Source organism: Trachypithecus francoisi, unplaced genomic scaffold (assembly GCF_009764315.1).
Source record: "Trachypithecus francoisi isolate TF-2019V2 unplaced genomic scaffold, Tfra_2.0 Lachesis_group19, whole genome shotgun sequence".
NCBI classification, from domain to species: domain Eukaryota; kingdom Metazoa; phylum Chordata; class Mammalia; order Primates; family Cercopithecidae; genus Trachypithecus; species Trachypithecus francoisi.
Window position 1 is genome coordinate 46,528,862 of NW_022681464.1, and position 19,971 is coordinate 46,548,832.

Genomic DNA, 19,971 nt, shown 5'->3' on the forward strand with positions numbered 1-19,971 from the left:
TACAGCATGTCACCCCCGGGTCGAAGCGTCATGTGCCAGTGCCAGCCCTCCTGCTTTGCCTCCCATGTGGGCAGCCCCCCCAATCCCTCCTGTCCACCCGTCTGGCTTCCTGAGTGACCATCCTGGGCAGAGCCCACTCTGACCTGTGTCGGACAGGAAATGAGACAGACAAAGCTTTGTCATTCAGGGCCACTGAGGGTTAGGATGCCCCACAGCACAACCACAACACCCTTGGTCTGTGACCCCAGGCCTTCCATTCACTAGCTGTTTTGTTAAGCCCCAGCCTTGGGGAGATGGAAACTTTATCACTGAACACAGCAGCATGACTTGAGGTGATTAAAGATCATTTTGCAGAAATCTGAACTATTCTGAGACCACAGTAAAAATCTTACCAGCTCACCACCTACATCTGTCCTGAAAACATGTTCCGTGTGACTGTGGAGAGGAAAGATCCATGCGTGAGCAGGCCCCACATGGTGGTGGCACAGGTAGCCACGGCTCCTCCTAGCACAGAGGGCCACTTACACAGGCTGAGCAGTGGCTCTAGGCCACGCTGGCAGCCGTCCAGGGCCCAGAGCTTAACGTGCCTCACCTCACCCAGAAACACGGGTGACATGGTGCTGTCTGGCTTTGTCACCCTCACTGTATCAAGCCTACCACAGAGTGGGCCCCACTCTCATCCCCTGGGAGGCCTCACAGCCAAGGCCTGTGAGAGGGCAGCCCACGCTGGCTCCACATCTTGCAGTGGTTGGGTAAGGAGTAGAGAGCGACTCCTACCTAATTGTCTACTGCCTGTGTGGTGAAAAGCACGCCCGCCACCCTCACAACTGTGTGAGCCTCGGCCTGGAAACCATGCTTCACTGGGCACCTCCCAAAAACACCCCTTGAGGAAAGGAAGTGGCCAGTGTGGCATGCCTGCAGGTGCAGAGGTCAAGCAGGGGACGCCTGTTCTCCTGGCATGCTGAGCTATGGAGTCCAAACAGCTGCTTCCATGGCCTGCCAGGGGACAGGTGGGCATTTCAGGATGCTGGAAAGTAGCCATGGATGGAGCATGCTTGGCCTGGGACCATGGCAGGGATGCCACTAGATTGTGTTAATTCTAAAGCCACTGTTCTGACATCAACACCACACAAGGCAAGCTGGAGTAATGTTAAAAAGCTGGAGTGCTGTTAAAACAGACTGCTAAAAATGTAAATAGTTAAAAATGCCAGTGTCTCCTCCATGTCCAAATAGCAGCAATTGATAGAAGACTCAGCAAATCTTTCTCATGCCATCTTTTTTTAGGAATTATGATAATAGGTTTGCAACGCTACAGACTCACTTTTCTGGAAGCACATAACCAATCCCTTCTAATAGACAATAGGAGCAGGTTACCATTCAGTCCACTCCTGAGATGTCCCCAGAGAGCTAGGGCCCAGGGGACTCCAGCTTAGTTCCACTTTTCCTTCTCTGAAATCCAGGTGACAGCTCAGGTCAGCCTGCCAGGCCCGCTACAGTTATGCGTTAACTTCTAGACCCAGGAGGTGTGGTCAACATCTGGCCATGGCTGGCCTCTTGAGGACCTGCACTGGGTGGTTATCATGAATTCAGGCCATGACCAACCCCTCAGGACCCATGTACTTTATATCTAGAGCTCAGTGCATCTTTGCAGAACATATAACTCTGGAAGGTTCCAACCTCCTGTGGGAGCCGATGAGAACCAGCGAGGCTGAGATTTTGAAGGACTCTCCTCTAAAAAGCAAGAGAATTTAATTTCTTGCCATTATGTTTTCTAAAAATATCCAGAGCATAAACAGAGACCCTTTATGTGTTCTGAAACAAAGTACAGTGTGGACATTTTATTATGTAAAGAAGCCATATTTACATAATACATTCATAGTTTTAAGTATGTTACAGCTCCTGTAGAAAACCATTCCATTAAGACAGCAACAGGTGATCTGGATTGAATCTTTAAAATATTAAGTCAAATTAAAATGTTCTTATCAGGACTCCAATTTAATTTCACAGCCCATCTGCACAGGGAACTGAGGAGAAACAGGAATGAAGAGTGGGCGACAAAGAGAAAGCATCTTCCCACACGCTAAGAGTCCAGTGCACCGATCCCTGCCGCACGGTCAGCCGACCCCACTTGGTGTCACAGGGTCCAGCCTCGGCCACTCTGGGCTCAACCTTTCCAGCCCATGTGGGAGCCCAATGAGGCTGTGGGACAGTGTGCATTTCCCTCAAGGCCTCGGGAAAGTCACCTGGCACCCACTGTGACCTCCGAGGCTGAAAGGACTAAGGACTCCTCTCCCCATCATTTCAGCTGGGCCAGTGGCTGGCTCCAATCAGCACAGCCTTTCCATTCTTCTGAAGGCCACAGCCGAAATAATGCACCAGCTGAAACCACAGTGGACAGACTGAGATGGCCTCCCTCTGGGTGTCTAGTTGGCAACTTTCTCACCCGGGGGCTCCTCTTTCTCCTTTTCCCGCTCCTTGTTCCAGTCCTTAAGGCCTTCTGGAAGCGAGGTGTCCTCATCCAAGCTGCCAGTGCCTTCCACAAATTCTTCATAGGTAGATTTTTCCGCAAAAGGTCTGGGGCCCAAAAGTTCAACCATATCATTCTTATCTAATACTTCTTTTTCTAACAACAGAAGAGCAACCTGAAATATGAACAATTTCCATTAAATACAGTTACTCAGCAAAGTCTATTCAGAAATATTAATTTATTAAAATGAGTGACCCCATTCCACAAAAGGATTTAAGACCAAAAAAGGATTTAAGATATACATAAGGTTGCATAGTTTTAGAGTAAGATGTGCAAAATATCAAAGCAACCAATGTCCATCTGTAAGGGACACATTTCCATACATCTGCACAATAAACGCTGACCATCTATAATAAAGGAGGAAGCTGGCCGGGCGCAGTGGCTCGTGCCTGTAATCCCAGCACTTTGGGAGGCCGAGGCGGGCAGATCACAAGATCAAGACTACCCTGCAGAACATGGTGAAACCCTGTCTCTACTAAAAATACAAAAAAATAGCTGGACATGGTGGCGCACACCTGTAGTCCCAGCTACTTGGGAGGCTGAGGCAGGAGGATCACTTGAACCCGGGAGGCAGAGGTTGTAGTGAGCCAAGATTGCACCACTGCACTCCAGCCTAGCGACAGAGCAAGACTCCTGCTCACAAAAAAAAAAAAAAAAAAAGAGTAAGCTGTGCATGTTCTGTATACATCTCAGAGACACACTCTTCAATTAAAAAAACAAAGATGTTCAGTGTGCACAGCATCTTACGTTTGCTTTTCTGAGGCAACAGGAATGTATCTTTTCACGTGTGTTAAAGCACAATAGGCAGCCAGGCACGGTGGCTCACACCTGTAATCCCAGCATTTTGGGAGACCGAGGCGGGTGGATCACCTGAGGTCAGGAGTTCAAAACCAGCCTGGCCAAAATGGCGAAACCCTGTCTCTACTAAAAATACAAAAAAATAACCAGGCGGTGGTGGATGCCTGTAAACCCAGCTACTTGAGGCAGGAGAATGGCTTGAACCCGGTAGTCGAAGGTTGAGTGAGCCAAGATCGCGCCATTGCACTCCAGCCTGGGCAACAGAGCAAGACTCGGTCTCAAAAAAAAAAAACAAAAATAAAAAACACAAAAACCAGACTAGGCAGGAGCCATGAGCTTAGGGCTTTTTCTGTACCCAGAACCCATCCATACACAAACAAACAAACTGGAACTTAACCTAGAGGCATTCTTTGTAACTAATTTCAAATTAAGCTTCTACCAATCATGAACAGCCAATCAGCCAGCTGGTGGCGGAACTTGGGACCATGCATTGGACCACACAAATAAGGCAAACGCCCAGCAGCAGCCACTCAAGCAGTCATGCATCGCTAACGACGTTTCAGTCAACGATGGGACAGTGGTCCTGTGAGATTATAATGCTTTATTTTTACTGTACCTTTTCTATGTTTAGATGTGTTTAAATACCATTGTGTCGGCCGGGCACAGTGGCTCAAGCCTGTAATCCCAGCACTTTGGGAGGCCAAGACGGGCAGATCACGAGGTCAGGAGATCGAGACCATCCTGGCTAACACAGTGAAACCCCGTCTGTACTAAAAGCTACAAAAAACTAGCCAGGCGAGGTGGTGGGCGCCTGTAGTCCCAGCTACTCGGGAGGCTGAGGCAGGAGAATGGCATGAACCCGGGAGGCGGAGCTTGCAGTGAGCTGAGATCCGGCCACAGCACTCCAGCCTGGGTGACAGAGCGAGACTTTGTCTCAAAAAAAAAAAAAAAAAAAAAAAAAATACCATTGTGTTACAATGGCCTGAAGCATTCAGTACAGTCACATGCGAGCAGTTCTGCAGCCTCAGAGCAATAGGCCGTACCACAGAGCCTAGGGGTGTAGCAGGTGTAGTGCACTCTGATGCCTGCATGGTGACAAAATCAACTAAAAGCAAACTCCTCAGACCGTATCCCCATCTTTAAGCAACACGTGACTGTAGTTCCTTTACTTTGCTTCTATGCTCAGCCTATAAAAGCTTGCTGCTCATGCTGCCAGGCCAGAGCTCTGAACTTCTAATTCTGAGGGCTGCCCGATTCCCAAACTGTTCTTTGCTCAAATAAACTTGTTTGTTAAATTTTGTCAAAAGTTTCTTTTAAATGGTACATAAAAAATATATGGCCAGGCGCAGTGACTCACACCTGTCATCCCAGCACTTTGGGGCAGCAGATCACCTGAGGTCAGGAGTTCGAGACCAGCTTGCCCAACATGGTGAAACCCTGTCTCTACTAAAAATACAAAAATTAGCCGGGCGTGGTGGCACCTGCCCGTAATCCCAGCTGCTCAGGAGGCCGAGGCAGGAGAACTGCTTGAACCCAGGAGGCGGAGGTTGCAGTGAGCCAAGATGGAGGCACTGCACTCCAGCCTGGGCAACAGAGCGAAAGTCCGTCTAAAATATATATATAAATATATATATATTAAAAACATAAATTTATATATATATATAAATATGTATTTACATATATTTACATATATTTATAAACAAAGGCAGAGATACAAAATGAAGGCAGGAAGGTTAATGTGACAATAGTTTACTTCAAAGTTCTATTCATTTGTTATGGCTGCACCATAAATTTGACACGACATGTTTTACAGGCTACAGAAAAGGGACCCCTACTGGATTACAGACATGGAGGTGCGACGGTATCATGAGAGGAGGGAACAGTGTTTATGTTAGATCATCTGCCTAGTGTAAAGAATATTAAGCAGTTTAAATTATAAGCTGATCTCATAAAATAACATTTCTGTTTTTCTTTTTTGAGACAGTCTCACTGTCGCCCAGGCTGGAGTGCAATGGTGCGATGTTGGCTTACTGCAACCTCCGCCTCCCAGGTTCAAGCAATTCTCTTGCCTTAGCCTCCCAAGTAGCTGGGATTATGGGCGTCCACCACCACGCCTGGCTTATTTTTTGTATTTTTAGTAGAGACGGGGTTTCACCATGTTGGCCAGGCTGTTCTTGAACTCCTACCTCAGGTGATCCCGCTGCCTCAGCCCCTCAAAGTGGTGGGATTACAGGCGTGGACTTATTTCTTGAGATAACTCCTTACTTTGAAATTTAATCTATCTGTAGTTTGCAATAAATGTTATGTTTTTAAAGATATAAAATTATAAAAGTTTTATCTTTTCAGTTTTTAAAAATATTATAAAATGCTTCAAATAGGTATAAAAGTGGAAAGAATGGATAATCCCCATGTAACCACTATCAACAGTGATCAATTTAGAAACACTCTTGTTTCAACTGTCTAGATTATTTTTAAGAAAATCCCAGAATGTCATATCATTTTATCCATATATATATATATATTTTTTTTTTTTATCTACATCTCTAAAAGGTTAGGATTGTTTACAAAACCAGAATACTATAATGCTCTGATTTTTAAAATATATTGTCTGCATATACGTAAAGAAAAAAAAGCTTTAGGATTCCTTCTTAGACAATTTTTAATTCTCAATTTGCTTATACACACACACGCACACAGACACCATAGTTGTGGGTGATCACTTAAATTTCAATAATTTAATCCAATATATCAAAAACATATATACACACATATATATGTGTGTGTATATATATGTGTATATATATATTTTTCCCCTGAAACAGGGTCTCACTCGTCACCCAGGCTGGAATGCAGTGGCATGATCACAGCTCACTGTAGCCTCTAGTCTCAAGTTCCTGGACTCAGGTGATCCTCCCACTTCAGCCTCCAAGTGGCTGGGATTACAGGTACACGCCACCATACCAGGCTAATTTTTAATATTTTTAGTAGAGATGAGGTTTCATTATGTTGCCCAGGCTAGTCTCCAATTCCTGGGCTCAACTGATCCACCTCAGCCTCCCAAAGTGCTGGGACTATAGACACGTGCCACAGTGCCTGGTCAAAATATTATTTCAACATGTGATGATACGAAACATGACGAGGTTTTTTACATTCCTTTCTTCATGCTGAATCTTCAGTAACCAGCACGCACCTGACCCGAAACAGGTCTCGATTCACAGTGGCCACCACATGCTCAGCAGCCCTCTGCAGCTGCCTAGCAGGGCCTCACAGGCTCAAGGAGAGGGGAACCACCAGGGCTCTGCAGGCAGGATACCTGGGTCAGACCCTGGCTCTGCCGCTTACCCACTGTATGACCCTAAGCAAAGCTACTGATCTCTCTCCGTAACAGCTTCTTCACCTGAAACTGATGTAAGAGGTCACTGTTAGCCACCTCATGAGGTCACAGGGTTTTCAGAAAGGAAGCCCCAGGCAGTGCCTGGTACACAGGTGTTGGGTGAATGCTGGCAAGCCCTCAGGTACGCACTCCATGCCCTCGCAGAGTCTGCAAGGGAATGGTTTCAGGAGCACAGGCCCCAGCCCCTCTTCTCCATCGCCTCCGTACCTCCTGGCTGGCTCTGCAGTATTCTGCACGTGGCTCATTTTCTCTGATGGACCAGAAAGTACTTCACAACTTAGTGTTTCAAGAGCCTCACCATGCTAACCCAATTTTCCTTTCAATAAACAGACCTTGGTTGTGCAGCGTGAGTTGTGTAAGTACAGGCACTGGGACTGTGGATGGGCAGGATAACTGGAGAGATTCTCACAGCACTGCAGACCTCCTCAGTGCCTCACAGAGACCTCATCCGCACTGGGCTCTTCTGCCTTCCTGTCCTTCACAGCTCAACACCTGGCTATCTGGCAACCCTGACCCTGTTCATATTTCGATGTCAAATGCGCCTTGCTCAAATTCTCTTGGGTGTTGAGACCAAACCCTTTATCATTCCCTTTCCTCCCCCTGCCCAGGGATGTCTTGGAGTCATTCTCAGGCTTTCTTCTCTTTTGTTCCCTATGAAGTCCTGGTTTTCCAGCTCTGCCTTTGCCTTTTTATTTCCATGACCATCCCTGCAGGCACCACCTGAGGAGTGCTGAGATGCTCCGCTGCTTCCAAGCTGGTCTGGTCTGTGTTCCTGTTCCAATCTAGCTGGCATGCTGCCGCCACACTCTCCTGAAATGATCTTTTCATCATTTCTCCTCAAGATTCTTTAAGGACTCCTTTAAGAACTACTATAAAATAAGGAGGCTGGGTTAGATCTTTTTTTTTTTTTTGGAGACGGAGTCTCACTCTGTCGCCCAGGCTGGAGTGCAGTGGTGTGATCTCAGCTCACTGCAAGCTCCGCCTCCCAGGTTCATGCCATTCTCCTGCCTCAACCTCACGAATAGCTGGGACTACAGGCACCCGCCACCACACCTGGCTAATTTTTTTTGCATTTTTAGTAGAGACGGGGTTTCACCGTGTTAGCCAAGATGGTCTCGATCTCCTGACCTCGTGATCTGCCCACCTCTGCCTCCCAAAGTGCTGGGATTACAGGCGTGAGCCACTGCGCCCAGCGATCATTTTTAAGATCACTTTTACTTCTAAAGCTGTATGCCTCAGCTTTCTACCTAGTTCTGGAGGGCCTGGGACTTGTGAAAAGAAAATAAAATCTCAGGACTCTAAACTCATTATGCCAAGGGGAAAAGTTAAGCTTGGAAACTGAGCTGCACAAGAACTGCCTTCCTTTTGTTCCTAAAGAGATGGTTGCAAAAACAGAAACCATTTATCTCCCGAGGTGTCCTCCCCCACTCATTGCTCATAAGGAAATTCCTTGTGGGCCCTAAAACCTTTACCCTGAAACAAAGTTCTGCTGGACCTCACCCTGACAAGTTAACAGCTTATCTCACAGAAACAGACAAAGACCAGACCAGAAATCAACCCTCTGATAACCTGAGACAAATGCGCATTTGACTCCTTCTTCTACTCTATGTTTACTTTATTGCATGTAAAATGCGGATTTACTGAACAAGAGATGCATGCGTAACTGACATCCCTCTACCCCTCCTTTCACATGTCACGTGGTTCAGTGGGCGAAAATCAAGAATGCGACCACTTACCTCACCGCCTACCCTCCCCTTTTTTCCCTTCCTCCTTCCCTTCCTGCCACTCTTTCCCGTTTAAATATTCAAGCCCTCAAAGCTCTCTATGGAAAAAGCAAAGGCCACAGATCCCACTTTAACTGGTGTTTCTTTTTCCCTGGGTACATCCTCAACCTTGACAAAACAAACCTCTAAGCTGACAGAGCTCTGTCTCAGCCCCTCTTGGGTCTACAGGGTCCACCACCCACAACTGCAGCAGGCTCAGGGCTGCCCCTGGGCTCCACGCCGCACACTCCTCCTTCCCCTTCCTTCCGCTCTGTGACCTGCTCATTCTTCTGGGTACCTCGGCTCTATCTCCTACAGGGCCTTCCTGGACCACTCTGCCCATGCTGGACTTTCTTCCGCAGAGCCCTGCTGCATGCTTTCCAGTGTTTTGGGGATGCTGGTGCTCACTCATTTCACTGCACACTTTTGTAAACTGACAGCATGGATTCTTCTGCATCGCCTAACACAGGGGTTATAGTCAGCTTCTTGAAGACTTGCTGACTGAACGGCACAACTTAGTGAAACTGCCTTTGCAAAATTGTAACAGGACAAGAAATTTGGCATGGCTGACTCCCTCTTGCTTCTAGCCTCACACACTGCCCTCGCTCTTTCCCAGCTGTGGGCCAAACTAACTTTGGGAGGAATTTATAGTTTAAATGATAATAACACTTCCCCAAAACTAAACTGCCCTTGTAAAACTAATGAAAGGCCACCAAGTTAGGAGGATGAGAGGAGCCTGAATTGTACTAAGATGTAGACATGGTTAAGTAATTACCAGCCATTATTCTGGAGGTCAGATTTGCAACTTCCCCAATTACTCCTGCAGATAACAACATCTCTACTGTAAACCTTAAGCTTGGCCTTTTGAGAAGCTTTTCAGCTTTTTACATTTCTGACAACCAATGGCTCCACCTGGGCTCACCAACTGGTCTCGTGGCCCCACCCAGGAACTGGCTTGGCACAGGACGACAGCTTCCACGCCCGATGATTTCACCTCGGCCCCATCCAAACCGCATTCACCACTCCCGGGCCCTTACCCGACAAACTATTCTTGAAAAGCCCTGGTCTCCATGGAGACTGATTTGAGTAATAATAATAACTCCAGGCTGCCATTCGGTCAGCTCTGCATGAATTAAGCTCCTTCTCTGCGATTCCCCTGTCTTGAGAAACCAGCTGTACCTGGGCTGCAGGCAAAATGAATCTATCAGGTAGCTGTGTCAATCCCTTATAAAAGGGTTTTTCATTTGTGCTTCTTTCATTAGAGTACAGAATATTCAAAGCTTTTTAAAATTCTAGTTTTTTTTCCACATGGACTCTGGAAAATTAAGAGGTTACCAAACGCGAGAAATCCACTGAGTTCAGAAAGGGTCCCTTCCTTTTGTAGGTGCTATCAAATGAGGCACAACAACGACAAACACAATGCTTTCTCGTGGAAACTCATCAGCAAGCCACAAGTAAGGTGATGTTCACGTACCAATTTCCTACTTATCAGTTCGGCTGCGTCTTTTACTTGCCCTTTCATCTTTCACTACCTATTTATTTTAGAAGTGCAAAACAATGGTAAACCAGGCAATCATGCTTCTCATTAGGAGTACTGTGAACGATCTGGTGAGGGAGCCCTGATTTGTTTACTTTGTGGTTACTGACAGACTTCATTAACCATTCAGTCACGTTCCTAAGAGTCACAGGAGCCGGGACAGTGTCAACTTCTGTTCACCACCACATTGCAACCCCCCCCCCATGAAGACAGAGCAGACAATGAAACATCAGAATGAATGGACCTATGGGTGAGCCAGAGAGAGGGAATTCTGCAGTCTACAATCCAAACAAAACACTCCATCCATCGCTTCAATCTTTTTTTTGCAAAACTGTAAAGAATTATTATTTGCAAAACTGTAAAGAATTATTCCCACAACTGGCACCTACCTTCTCCACGTCGGCTTTCTTTTCTGTGAGAAGAGCTACTGTTCTTTTATAAGCATCATTAATAAGGATTCGTACTTCATCATCTATCAATCTTGCAGTGGCTTCACTGTAAGGTTTCTCCAATACCATGTCCCCCTGACGTGGGAGATCAAAGGAGATTTGCCCAACCTTTTCATTCATGCCAAACTGAACAATCTGAAAAATACATGATTCGCGGTGGTTATATATGATTGCTGTTCAACCAGACAAAATCTACATAGCAGCCCGAGCCAGCTAAAGTGCATAGGGTGCTCTGTGTAGCCGGCAACAGCAGCACAGTGCTTTAAACTCACAACTAGAAACATAGAGCCAAAAGCCCAGGCATCACACCCACAACAAAGTTAGGATGCAGATCCCAACAACTGTATGACATTACTACCTGGTTTCTTGTTTTTTTCTTTTTAGACAGTCTTGGTCTGTCGCCCAGGTTGTAGTGCAGCAGCACCGTCTTGGCTCACTGCAACCTCCACGTCCCAAGTTCAAGCAATTCTCATGCCTCAGCCTCCCAAGTAGCTGGGATTATAGGCACCCGCCACCACTCCCGGCTAATTTTTCTATTTTTAGTAGAGATGGGTTTCTGTCATGTTGGCCAGGCTGGTCTTGAACTCCTAACCTCAGGTGATCTGCCCGCCTCGGCCTCCCAAAGTGCTGGGATTACAGGCGTGAGCCACCCCGCCCAGCCACTACCTGGTTTCTTTTTGTTTTTGTTTTGAGACAGGGTTTTGTTCTGTCGCCCAGGCTGGAATGCAGTGCATGATCATAGCTCACTGCAGTGTTGACCTCCTGGGCTCAAAATATCCTCCCACCTCAGCTTCCCAAAGTGTGGGATTACAGGCGTGAGCCACCGTGCCTGGCCTGATATTACTATCTGTACAAGAGAAAGCAGAGAAGAAGCAAGAAGCATCTGACAGACCTGAAGAAACAAGAACCCCCAGCTGCCAAAAGGTTCTTCCCAGGAAGGGTGCTATGCCACTCATGCTGAGAACACGGGAGACCGGAAGGGCACCTGCATTTCCCCGTTCACTGAGTCCATGGGGCCCAGGGGACAGTCTGGAGAGGCTCATCCAGTGTGGACCCATGAGCCCCCAAAACTGATCAGTACCACACAGGAGGAGGCTTCTGCAAGTAAGACCCAAACTGACTGGAAAAAGAGAAGGCCCAGGTAAGAGTGGGGATCAAAAATAGCCAGGGGTGCTCGAAGGGAAGAAACCACATTCCTAGCACTTCACGAACACAGCCAGAAAAACTCCTGGACCTCCTCCTGCCTAAGAGAGCAGCAAAACAAATTCATGTAAAAACAGGCAATAGAAAAATCCCTTAAAAAGTTATAAGAAAAAATCAGCTGAATAATGTCTCCAGATAAGAAAAGTGGGACGAAAAGACGTGTCAATACTACAGAGGAAATTCCTATCTTAGTACTTCAAAACAGGCTAAAAGAAATCAGGGAAATGACACATGGTATGAAAGATCTACTTAAATCGGAACTAGAAAAGCTTCAATGAAGTGCTAGAAAAAAATACATAACAAAGCCACCACACCCGGCCTGAAATAAACTTTAAATACTGCACTAAAAAAATTTCTCGGGGCCGGGCGCGGTGGCTCACGCCTGTAATCCCAGCACTTTGCGAGCTGAGGCGGGCAGATCATGAGGTCAGGAGATTGAGACCATCCTGGCTAACACAGTGAAACCCCTCCACTAAAAATACAAAAAATTAGCTGGGCGTGGTGGCAGGCACCTGTGGTCCCAGCTACTTGGGAGGCTGAGGGAAGAGAATGGCATGAACCCAAGAGGTGGAGCTTGCAGTGAGCCAAGATGGTGCCACTGCACTCCAGCCTGGGCAACAGAGTGAGACTCAGTCTCAAAAAAAAAAGTTTCTCAGCCAAGCGCAGTGGCTCATGCCTGTAATCCCAGCGCTTTTGAGAGGCGGAGGAGGGCAGATCACCTGAGGTCGGGAGTTCAAGACCAGCCTGACGAACACGGAGAAACCCTGTCTCTATTAAAAATACAAAACTAGCTGGGTGTGGTGGTGCATGCCTGTAATACCAGCTACTCGAGAGGCTGAGGCAGGAGAATGGCTTGAACGTGGGAGGCGGAGGTTGCGGTGAGCCGAGATTGCACCACTGTACTCTAGCCTGAGCAACAAGAGCAAAACTCTGTATCAAAAAAAATTTAGCCAGGCATGGTGGCGTGTGCCTGTAATCCCAGCAACTCAGGAGGCTGAGGCAGGAGAATCACTTGAACCCGGGAGGCAGAGGTTGCAGTGAACCAAGATAGAGCCACTGCACTCCAGCCTGGGTGACAGAAGGAGACTGTGTCTCAAAAAAAAAAAAAAAAAAAGTTTCTCTTCATAAGTTTTAATTGCTTTAAAAATGGACTTCTTGCCGGGCGCGGTGGCTCAAGCCTGTAATCCCAGCACTTTGGGAGGCTGAGACGGGCGGATCACGAGGTCAGGAGATCGAGACCATCCTGGCTAACACGGTGAAACCCCGTCTCTACCAAAAAATACAAAAAACTAGCCAGGCGACGTGGTGGGCGCCTGTAGTCCCAGCTACTTGGGAGGCTGAGGCAGGAGAATGGGGTAAACCCAGGAGGCGGAGCTTGCAGTGAGCTGAGATCTGGCCATTGCACTCTAGCCTGGGCAGCAGAGCCAGACTCCGTCTCAAAAAAAAAAAAAAAAAAAAAAAAGGACTTCTTTTAAGAGATAATCCTTGCCTAAAAAGCCTAACACAGTGAAGCAACAATATTGTTTCAGAGCCCTTCATGGAATGTCAATTTCTCATGCAAATATGAACAAATGAGGAGGAAACGCCCTCTTTCACATACTCACTTGGGCATATGCACTCTGAGTTACTTTTCTCAAGTCATCTTGAGCACCAGTTGTAATTCTTCCAAAGAAGATTTCTTCAGAGACTCGACCACCTAAAGTCATACACATCCTATCCAAGAGCTGCTCTTTGGTATACAGGTATTGTTCTTTCGGTAAATACTGAGCATAACCTAGTCCTTTGCCACGTGGGATGATGGATACCTGGTAAGTAGAAAACAGTGCTGAAGATCCTACTACAGATGAAGACTTGATCAAAACATCTGTGTATAAACAGATAAACTCAGTCACTAAAAATAAGCACAACAGCCGCACAGTCCATCAGCCTTGGTGGGATGTGATCTAGTAGCAGTGACTGCTCAGGAGGGATATTTTCTCTCAGGATAGTTTCACCTTAGATTTTTGTTGCTGTTTTTGTTTTTGAGATTGAGATTGAGTTGCTCTGTCACCCAGGATGGACTGCAGTGGCAAGATCTCGACTCACTGCAACCTCCACCTCCCAGGTTCGAGCAATTCTTCTGCCTCGGCCTCCTGAGTAGCTCGGATCACAGGCGCCCACCACCAAGCCCAGCTAATTTTTGTATTTTTAGTAGAGAAGGGTTTCACCATGTTGGTCAGGCTGGTGTCGAACTCCTGACCTTGTGATCCTCCTGCCTCAGCCTCCCAAAGTGCTGGGATTACAGGCATGAGTCACTGTGCCCAGCTTCACCTTTGAGTTCTAAATGGCTTTTTTTTTTTTTTTTTAATAAAAACAGGATCTCACTTTGCCACCGGGGATGGTCTTAAACTCCTGACTTTAGGCATTTCTCCCACTTTTACCTCCCGAAGTGCTAGGATTACAGGCATGCGCCACCACACCCAGAAAGTTTTTCTTTTTTTTTTTTTTTTGAGAAGGAATCTTGCTCTGTCACCCAGGCTGGAGTGCAGTGGCACGATCTTGGATCATTGCAAGTTCTGCCTCCCGGGTTCACGCCATTCTCCTGCCTCAGCCTCCCAAGTAGCTGGGACTACAGGTGCCCGCCACCACACCTGGCTAATTGTTTTGTAATTTTAGTAGAGATGGGGTTTCAACGTGTTAGCCAGGATGGTCTCGATCTCCTGACCTTGTGATCCGCCCACCTCGGCCTCCCAAAGTGCTGGGATTACAGGCGTGAGCTACCGTGCCGGGCCCAATTTCTTGTCTTCTTGTAAAACTCAATTGAAAGTATTCCATCTTGACATTCTGACAGTTCTGATGCTGTGCAAGCATGCAGGCTTCATTCAACTCTGCTGTTGGACGTGGCCACATCCTCCTTCAAAGGAAGGAGGGTACAGCAGGCCACGATGCTCGGCAGCCTTTCCTTTCCAGTCCTCTTTTGCAATTAAGTAAATTCCTTTAACTTTAAAAAACTTCAGTTTATTGAGAGACGACATATATGGTTAAATGCACCCATGTGAAGTGTAGAGTTCAATGAGTTTTGACAAACATAACCTCCAGCCACAATTAAGATACAGAATATTCTCGTCATGCCCAGAAAGTTCCCTTGCACCCACTGGTAGAGTCTTTCTCTCCACACCCAACCTCAGACAACCACAGACATACTTTCTGTCCCTACAGATTAGTTTAGCTTCTAGAATTGCAAATAAATGAAATCGTATGGCATATACTTCATTGTGTTTGGTCTCTTTCCCTGTTTTTGAGATCCACAGATACTGTTGTGTGTATTAATAGTCATTCATTTTTACTGCTGTGTGGCACTCCACTGCTACAAACATACCAAATATCCATTTCATTCTTGATGCAAGTCAGGGTTATTTTCAGTTTACTGATACTATAAATAAAGTAGTAACAGTCTTTGTGCAGACACAGGTTTTTGTTTCTCTTGGGGAATTAAGAGTCAAATTGTTTGGTCGCATGGAAGTGTTCGTCTGCCTTTATAAGAAACTGCCAAACTGTTTTCCAAAACAATGGTACCACTTTACATTCCTTTTTTTGGCAGAGTCTCATTCTGTCCCCTGGGCTGGAGTGCAGTGGCACCATCTCTGCTCACTGCAGCCTCCGCCTCTTGGGTTCAAGTGATCCTCCCAGTTTCCAGTGATTCTCCTGCCTCAGTCTCCCGAGTAGCTGGGACTACAAGCGTTCACCACGTCTGGCTAATTTTTCTATTTGTACTAGAGACAGGTTTTGCCATGTTGGCCAGGCCGGTCTCAAACTCCTAACCTCAAGCAATCTGCCCGCCTCGGCCCCCCCAAGTGCTGGGATCACATGAGCCACTGCATCTGGCCCCATTTTACATTCCTATCAACAACATGTGTGCATTTCAACTGCTCCATATCCTTATCAACAATGAAGACTGTCTCTTTTTCATTTTAACCATTCCAGCAAGTATTTTCAAGTAGCTCATTATGGGTGATTTGCATGTCCCTGATGAATAATGATATACCCTGTGTGTGCTTAACGCCCACTCATACACCTTCTGGGAAATGCATGTTTAAATCTTTCACCCACTGTTTTACTGGGTTGTTTTCTTATTATTGAATTCTACGAGTTCTTTATATGTTCTAGATATAAGTCCTTGCAGTACATATAAAGGACAATATATGTGTGCCGCATATATATATATATACACGCACACACACACATATTGTCCTATATATGTACTGCAAGTATTTTCAGAGGGTGTGGCTTGCCTTTTTATTTTCTCAATCTGGTCTTTCAAAGAAAGAGAGTCTTAAATTTTGATGAGTCCCACTTGTCAACTTTTTCTTTTGTGGCTCATGCTTTTTGTGTCCCAAGAAATTTCTGCATACTCAAGGCCCCAAAGATTTTTACCTGTATTTTCTCCTAGAAGTTTTATGGTTTTAGTTTTTATGATTTCAAATAACTTTTTGCATATGACGCAAGGGTTCATGTCCACCATTTTTCCTGTGAATCCTCTGTTGCCAGAACCTCCTGTAGATAAGACAGTTCCTTCCCCTTGAATCATCCTGGTACCTCTGTTGGAAATCAATGAACCAAAAGTTTGTGGTTCACTTTCCAGGCTCCATTCCATCCCGCTGGCCTGCGTGCCAGTCCTTCTACCAGCACCACACTCTCTCCGCTTTGGCTGCACACAGTCTTACTACTGGAGTGAGTCACTTACACTGTTCCACCCATTACCTAGAGGACCTTCGTCCAGCGGTAGCGTCAGTGCCTAGAAAAGGCATCCGTTACTTAGCAGACTGGGAAAGGGGGTCTCCCTTTCCCCGGGGGAGTTAGAGAAGACTCTGCTCCTCCACCTCTTGTGGATGGCCCGACATCAGCCAGGCCCGCCCGCAGTTCTCCAGAGGCCTGACCGTCTCTCTGTGATGCTGTGCGTCGGTGGTCACGCTCCTGGTCTACTTTCATGTTCCACCCTGTACACCTGGCTCTGCCTTTTAAACAGCAGTAGCAGACTTAGTGAAAGTACTAAAAGTCTTTGAAATGCAGAAGTAATGGCACAAGGTGTCTCCTCTCTCTCTCTGCCTCGGCTGCCAAACAGGGAAGGGCCCCCTGTCCAGTGGACACGTGACTCACGAGGCCTCCTCTATCACTGGAGATGACTCACGCGCCTTTCCCTGCCCCTGTCTTGTATCCAGTGAGTAGCAGCGCAGCTGGCGTTCGGGGCCACTACGGTCTCCGCGTCTCGGTAGTGCCCCCGGACCCAGCTGTCTTTTCTTCTCTTCGTCTTGTGTCTTTATGTCCTACGATCTCATCTCCACACACGAGAGGAAAAACCCACAGACCCTGTAGGTCTGGTCCCTACAACCCTTTTGCCAGGCTCTCTGGGATGGCCACTGTGCATGTGTAGTTTAGTGGTCGGCCTGGGCTTTGGGCAGTTCCTACTCAGATTTGGGCCTTGCCCCTTTGTAGTTTTCTTGCTTCTGGGATTTTCCTGTTAAATTTCCAGTATTCTTCAAGTCCTGGACTATCTCCTCTACCACCTCAGGATAGTAAAGCCTATGTCTCATACCACCGTAGTGTGGAGATTACGAAAAACCCTCAGGTAAGAAAGCCTTGCTGGGTGCAGTGGCTCAAGCCTGTAATCCCAGCACTTTGGGAGGCCGAGACAGGCGGATCACGAGGTCAGGAGATCGAGACCATCCTGGCTAACACGGTGAAACCCCGTCTCTACTAAAAAATACAAAAAACTAGCCGGGCGAGGTGGCGGCGCCTGTAGTCCCAGCTACTCGGGAGGCTGAGGCAGGAGAATGGCGGGAACCCGGGAGGCGGAGCTTGCAGTGAGCTGAGATCCGGCCACTGCACTCCAGCCCCGGCGACAGAGCGAGACTCCGTCTCAAAAAAAAAAAAAAAAAAAAAAAAAAGCCGCAGGCTCCCAGTTCACATCCACCTAGCAAACCCTCCTCCAGCTCTGGCCTGCTTTTGGATACTCTGTGGTCCCTTTAAATAATTTTCTGTCCAAATTTTATATCTATCTATGGGACGGTTTGTACAACCATGGTTACCAGAAGTTTTGGCTAAAGCCTTCTAAATATCATTTCTTTCTCCTTTGCGGGAGTATATCTTGCTTCTTGAGTGGCTGCAGCGAGCAGCTGCTCACACGTGCTCTGGCTGCCTAGTGCAACCACCCTGCTTCACCTTTAAAAGCGGGTCTGCGTGCTCCAGATACCAGCCGGCAACCGCATGGCCTGCTTCATGGTATGCCACGGTCTTCTTCTCCTCAGGCTGCAGAACCTGCGTTTTCTTCTCTAAGCCTAACAAAATAACAACAAAAAAAACCCAAGCCACTGTTTTAGTGACACTGACATTAAAAGACAGTTATACAGTGCTATACATTGCCTTACCTAAAATGGGGTTTGGAGATATAAGTCCTTGCAGTACACATAAAGGACAATATTATATATATATATATAATACTATATATATATGAAGTATATATTGTCCTTTATATATATATATGCAGTACATATATATTGCCCTTTATATGTACTGCAAGTATTTTCAGAGGGTGTGGCTTGCCTTTTTATTTTCTTAACTGTCTTTCAAAGAAAGAGAGTCTGCCTATCACAATCCAAAAATTCCTAATCAAGGCCAGGCGCAGTGGCTCATGCCTGTAATCCCAGCACTTTGGGAGGTCGAGGTGGGCCGATCACTTGAGGTGAGGAGTTCGAGACCAGCCTGGCCAACATGGTGAAACCCGGTCTCTACTAAAAATACAAAATTAGCCAGGCGTGGTGGTGTGTGCCTGTACTTCCAGCTACTAGGGAGGCTGGGGCACGTGAATCACTTGAACCCGGGAGGCGGAGGTTGCAGTGAACTGAGATCATGCCACTGGACTCCAGCCTGGGCTACAGAATGAGACTCTGTCTCAAAAAAAAAAAAAATTAAGTTAAATTGTCTTAAAAAAATCAAATAGAATTCCCAATGTCAGAATAAAAGCAAAAGGTCAAGTTCAAAATACAACTACAGCAAAAATGCACTCACTCCCCCATCCCCAGGCCTGCTTTCTCACTTTTAAGCCACACACCCTGTGTTTTGGGAAACAAATTGAAATGTAAAATAAAATTCAGCATTGAGGTCATTTTAAAACGTGCAAAATTACAGAAACCAAAACTCCGGAAAGGTCCTCACTGCATAGTCCAGGTGTTCAGAATTATCGAATACTGGGCACATGAAGATGCCCTGCCATAAGACACTACCTGTTGTCCATTCTGCTGGAAGGCAGACGAGTCTGAGAAAGCAGGGAGCCAGTTCAAGACCCGGAGCTACCCTACATGGAGCCAGCCAGGCTGCTGCTGGTGCACCCTCACCTAGCCAGCCGGCCCTAGGGCGCAGAGCAAGCCACGGAAGTGGCAGAGCAGACCCAGAGGGCAAACCCCAGAGACACAGGGCCCCCAAAACCCGTGCTGGAGCCCACGTCCACCACAGTGCTGGCCGGACTCCAGTCTGAGCAGGATTCTTCTCTGGCCTGGATCAAGGTGGGCTCTGCCCCTCACTCCGTACCTCTGCTGTAAAAACTAACTGCACTATTTGTACTAAACAAATCATCACATAGTGGCAACAGCAGTTTTGCCGTGTTCATGGTAATCCACCTGAGAGAATTTCTCAGCTCATGTTAAGGAGACTGGAAGACAAAAACAAAAGCTGTCTTCCCAGTGACACACCCCAGGAGAAACACATGCCAGAGGGCGGGAAGTTACAGAACAGGAGTGAAGTCTGTCTGCCGATGAGCACTTCTGGCTTATCTGTAAAAACAGAGCCCTCCCCACAGTTCACCTCAGGAGTCATTCATTTTCTCAGTGCCTATCTCACTACACAACACTGCCTGCGGGGCCAGCACCTGCCTCAGAACAAAACCTGCGACTGGGTGGCTGCCTGCTCTGCCCCGCCCTCTCTGATCACTTCTCCTTAACCTAAAAAAAGGAATAAATACACAGTTTTCACCTGTCTCTACAGTGAATTATTATATTTTGCTTCATTCCATTCACAACTCTCATCATCTGAGGTTCTTCTTTTCAACAACAAATTTATAAAATAAGAGGTCTGGTGATTCATTCAATCATTGTTTACTGAGAACCTATCCCCAGAGAACCACATTGCTCTACCAGCCTCTACGTCCTCACTGGAAGCCCCACTAATCTGGTTTTGTACCCTCTACTCAGCTGAACTGTCAAAAGTCACCCTAACACCCTCACTGCCAAATCCAAAGTTCCTCTTCCTCCTCCACACCCCTGTGCCTC

At 46.8% G+C, this 19,971-nt stretch overlaps 1 protein-coding gene across 3 annotated transcripts in view; it reads right to left on the reverse strand.

The window, feature by feature from the left end:
- Positions 1-1,806: 1,806 nt before the first annotated feature.
- AFG3L2 (AFG3 like matrix AAA peptidase subunit 2) overlaps positions 1,807-19,971 on the reverse strand; it is a 49,297-nt gene continuing 31,132 nt past the window's right edge. Inside the window, exons 14-17 of one of the 3 annotated variants that reach the window (XM_033178383.1) lie at positions 17,870-17,985; positions 13,276-13,476; positions 10,409-10,603; positions 1,807-2,642 (exon numbers count right to left, since the gene is read on the reverse strand). In XM_033178383.1, the coding sequence (XP_033034274.1) occupies positions 2,424-2,642; positions 10,409-10,603; positions 13,276-13,476; positions 17,870-17,985 (731 nt within the window). In that variant the 3' untranslated portion in view covers positions 1,807-2,423. Of the gene's footprint in view, positions 2,643-10,408; positions 10,604-13,275; positions 13,477-16,917; positions 17,287-17,597; positions 17,986-19,971 lie in introns of those variants that run through there. The other 2 variants (XM_033178384.1, XR_004429300.1) reach the window with 2 other exon arrangements.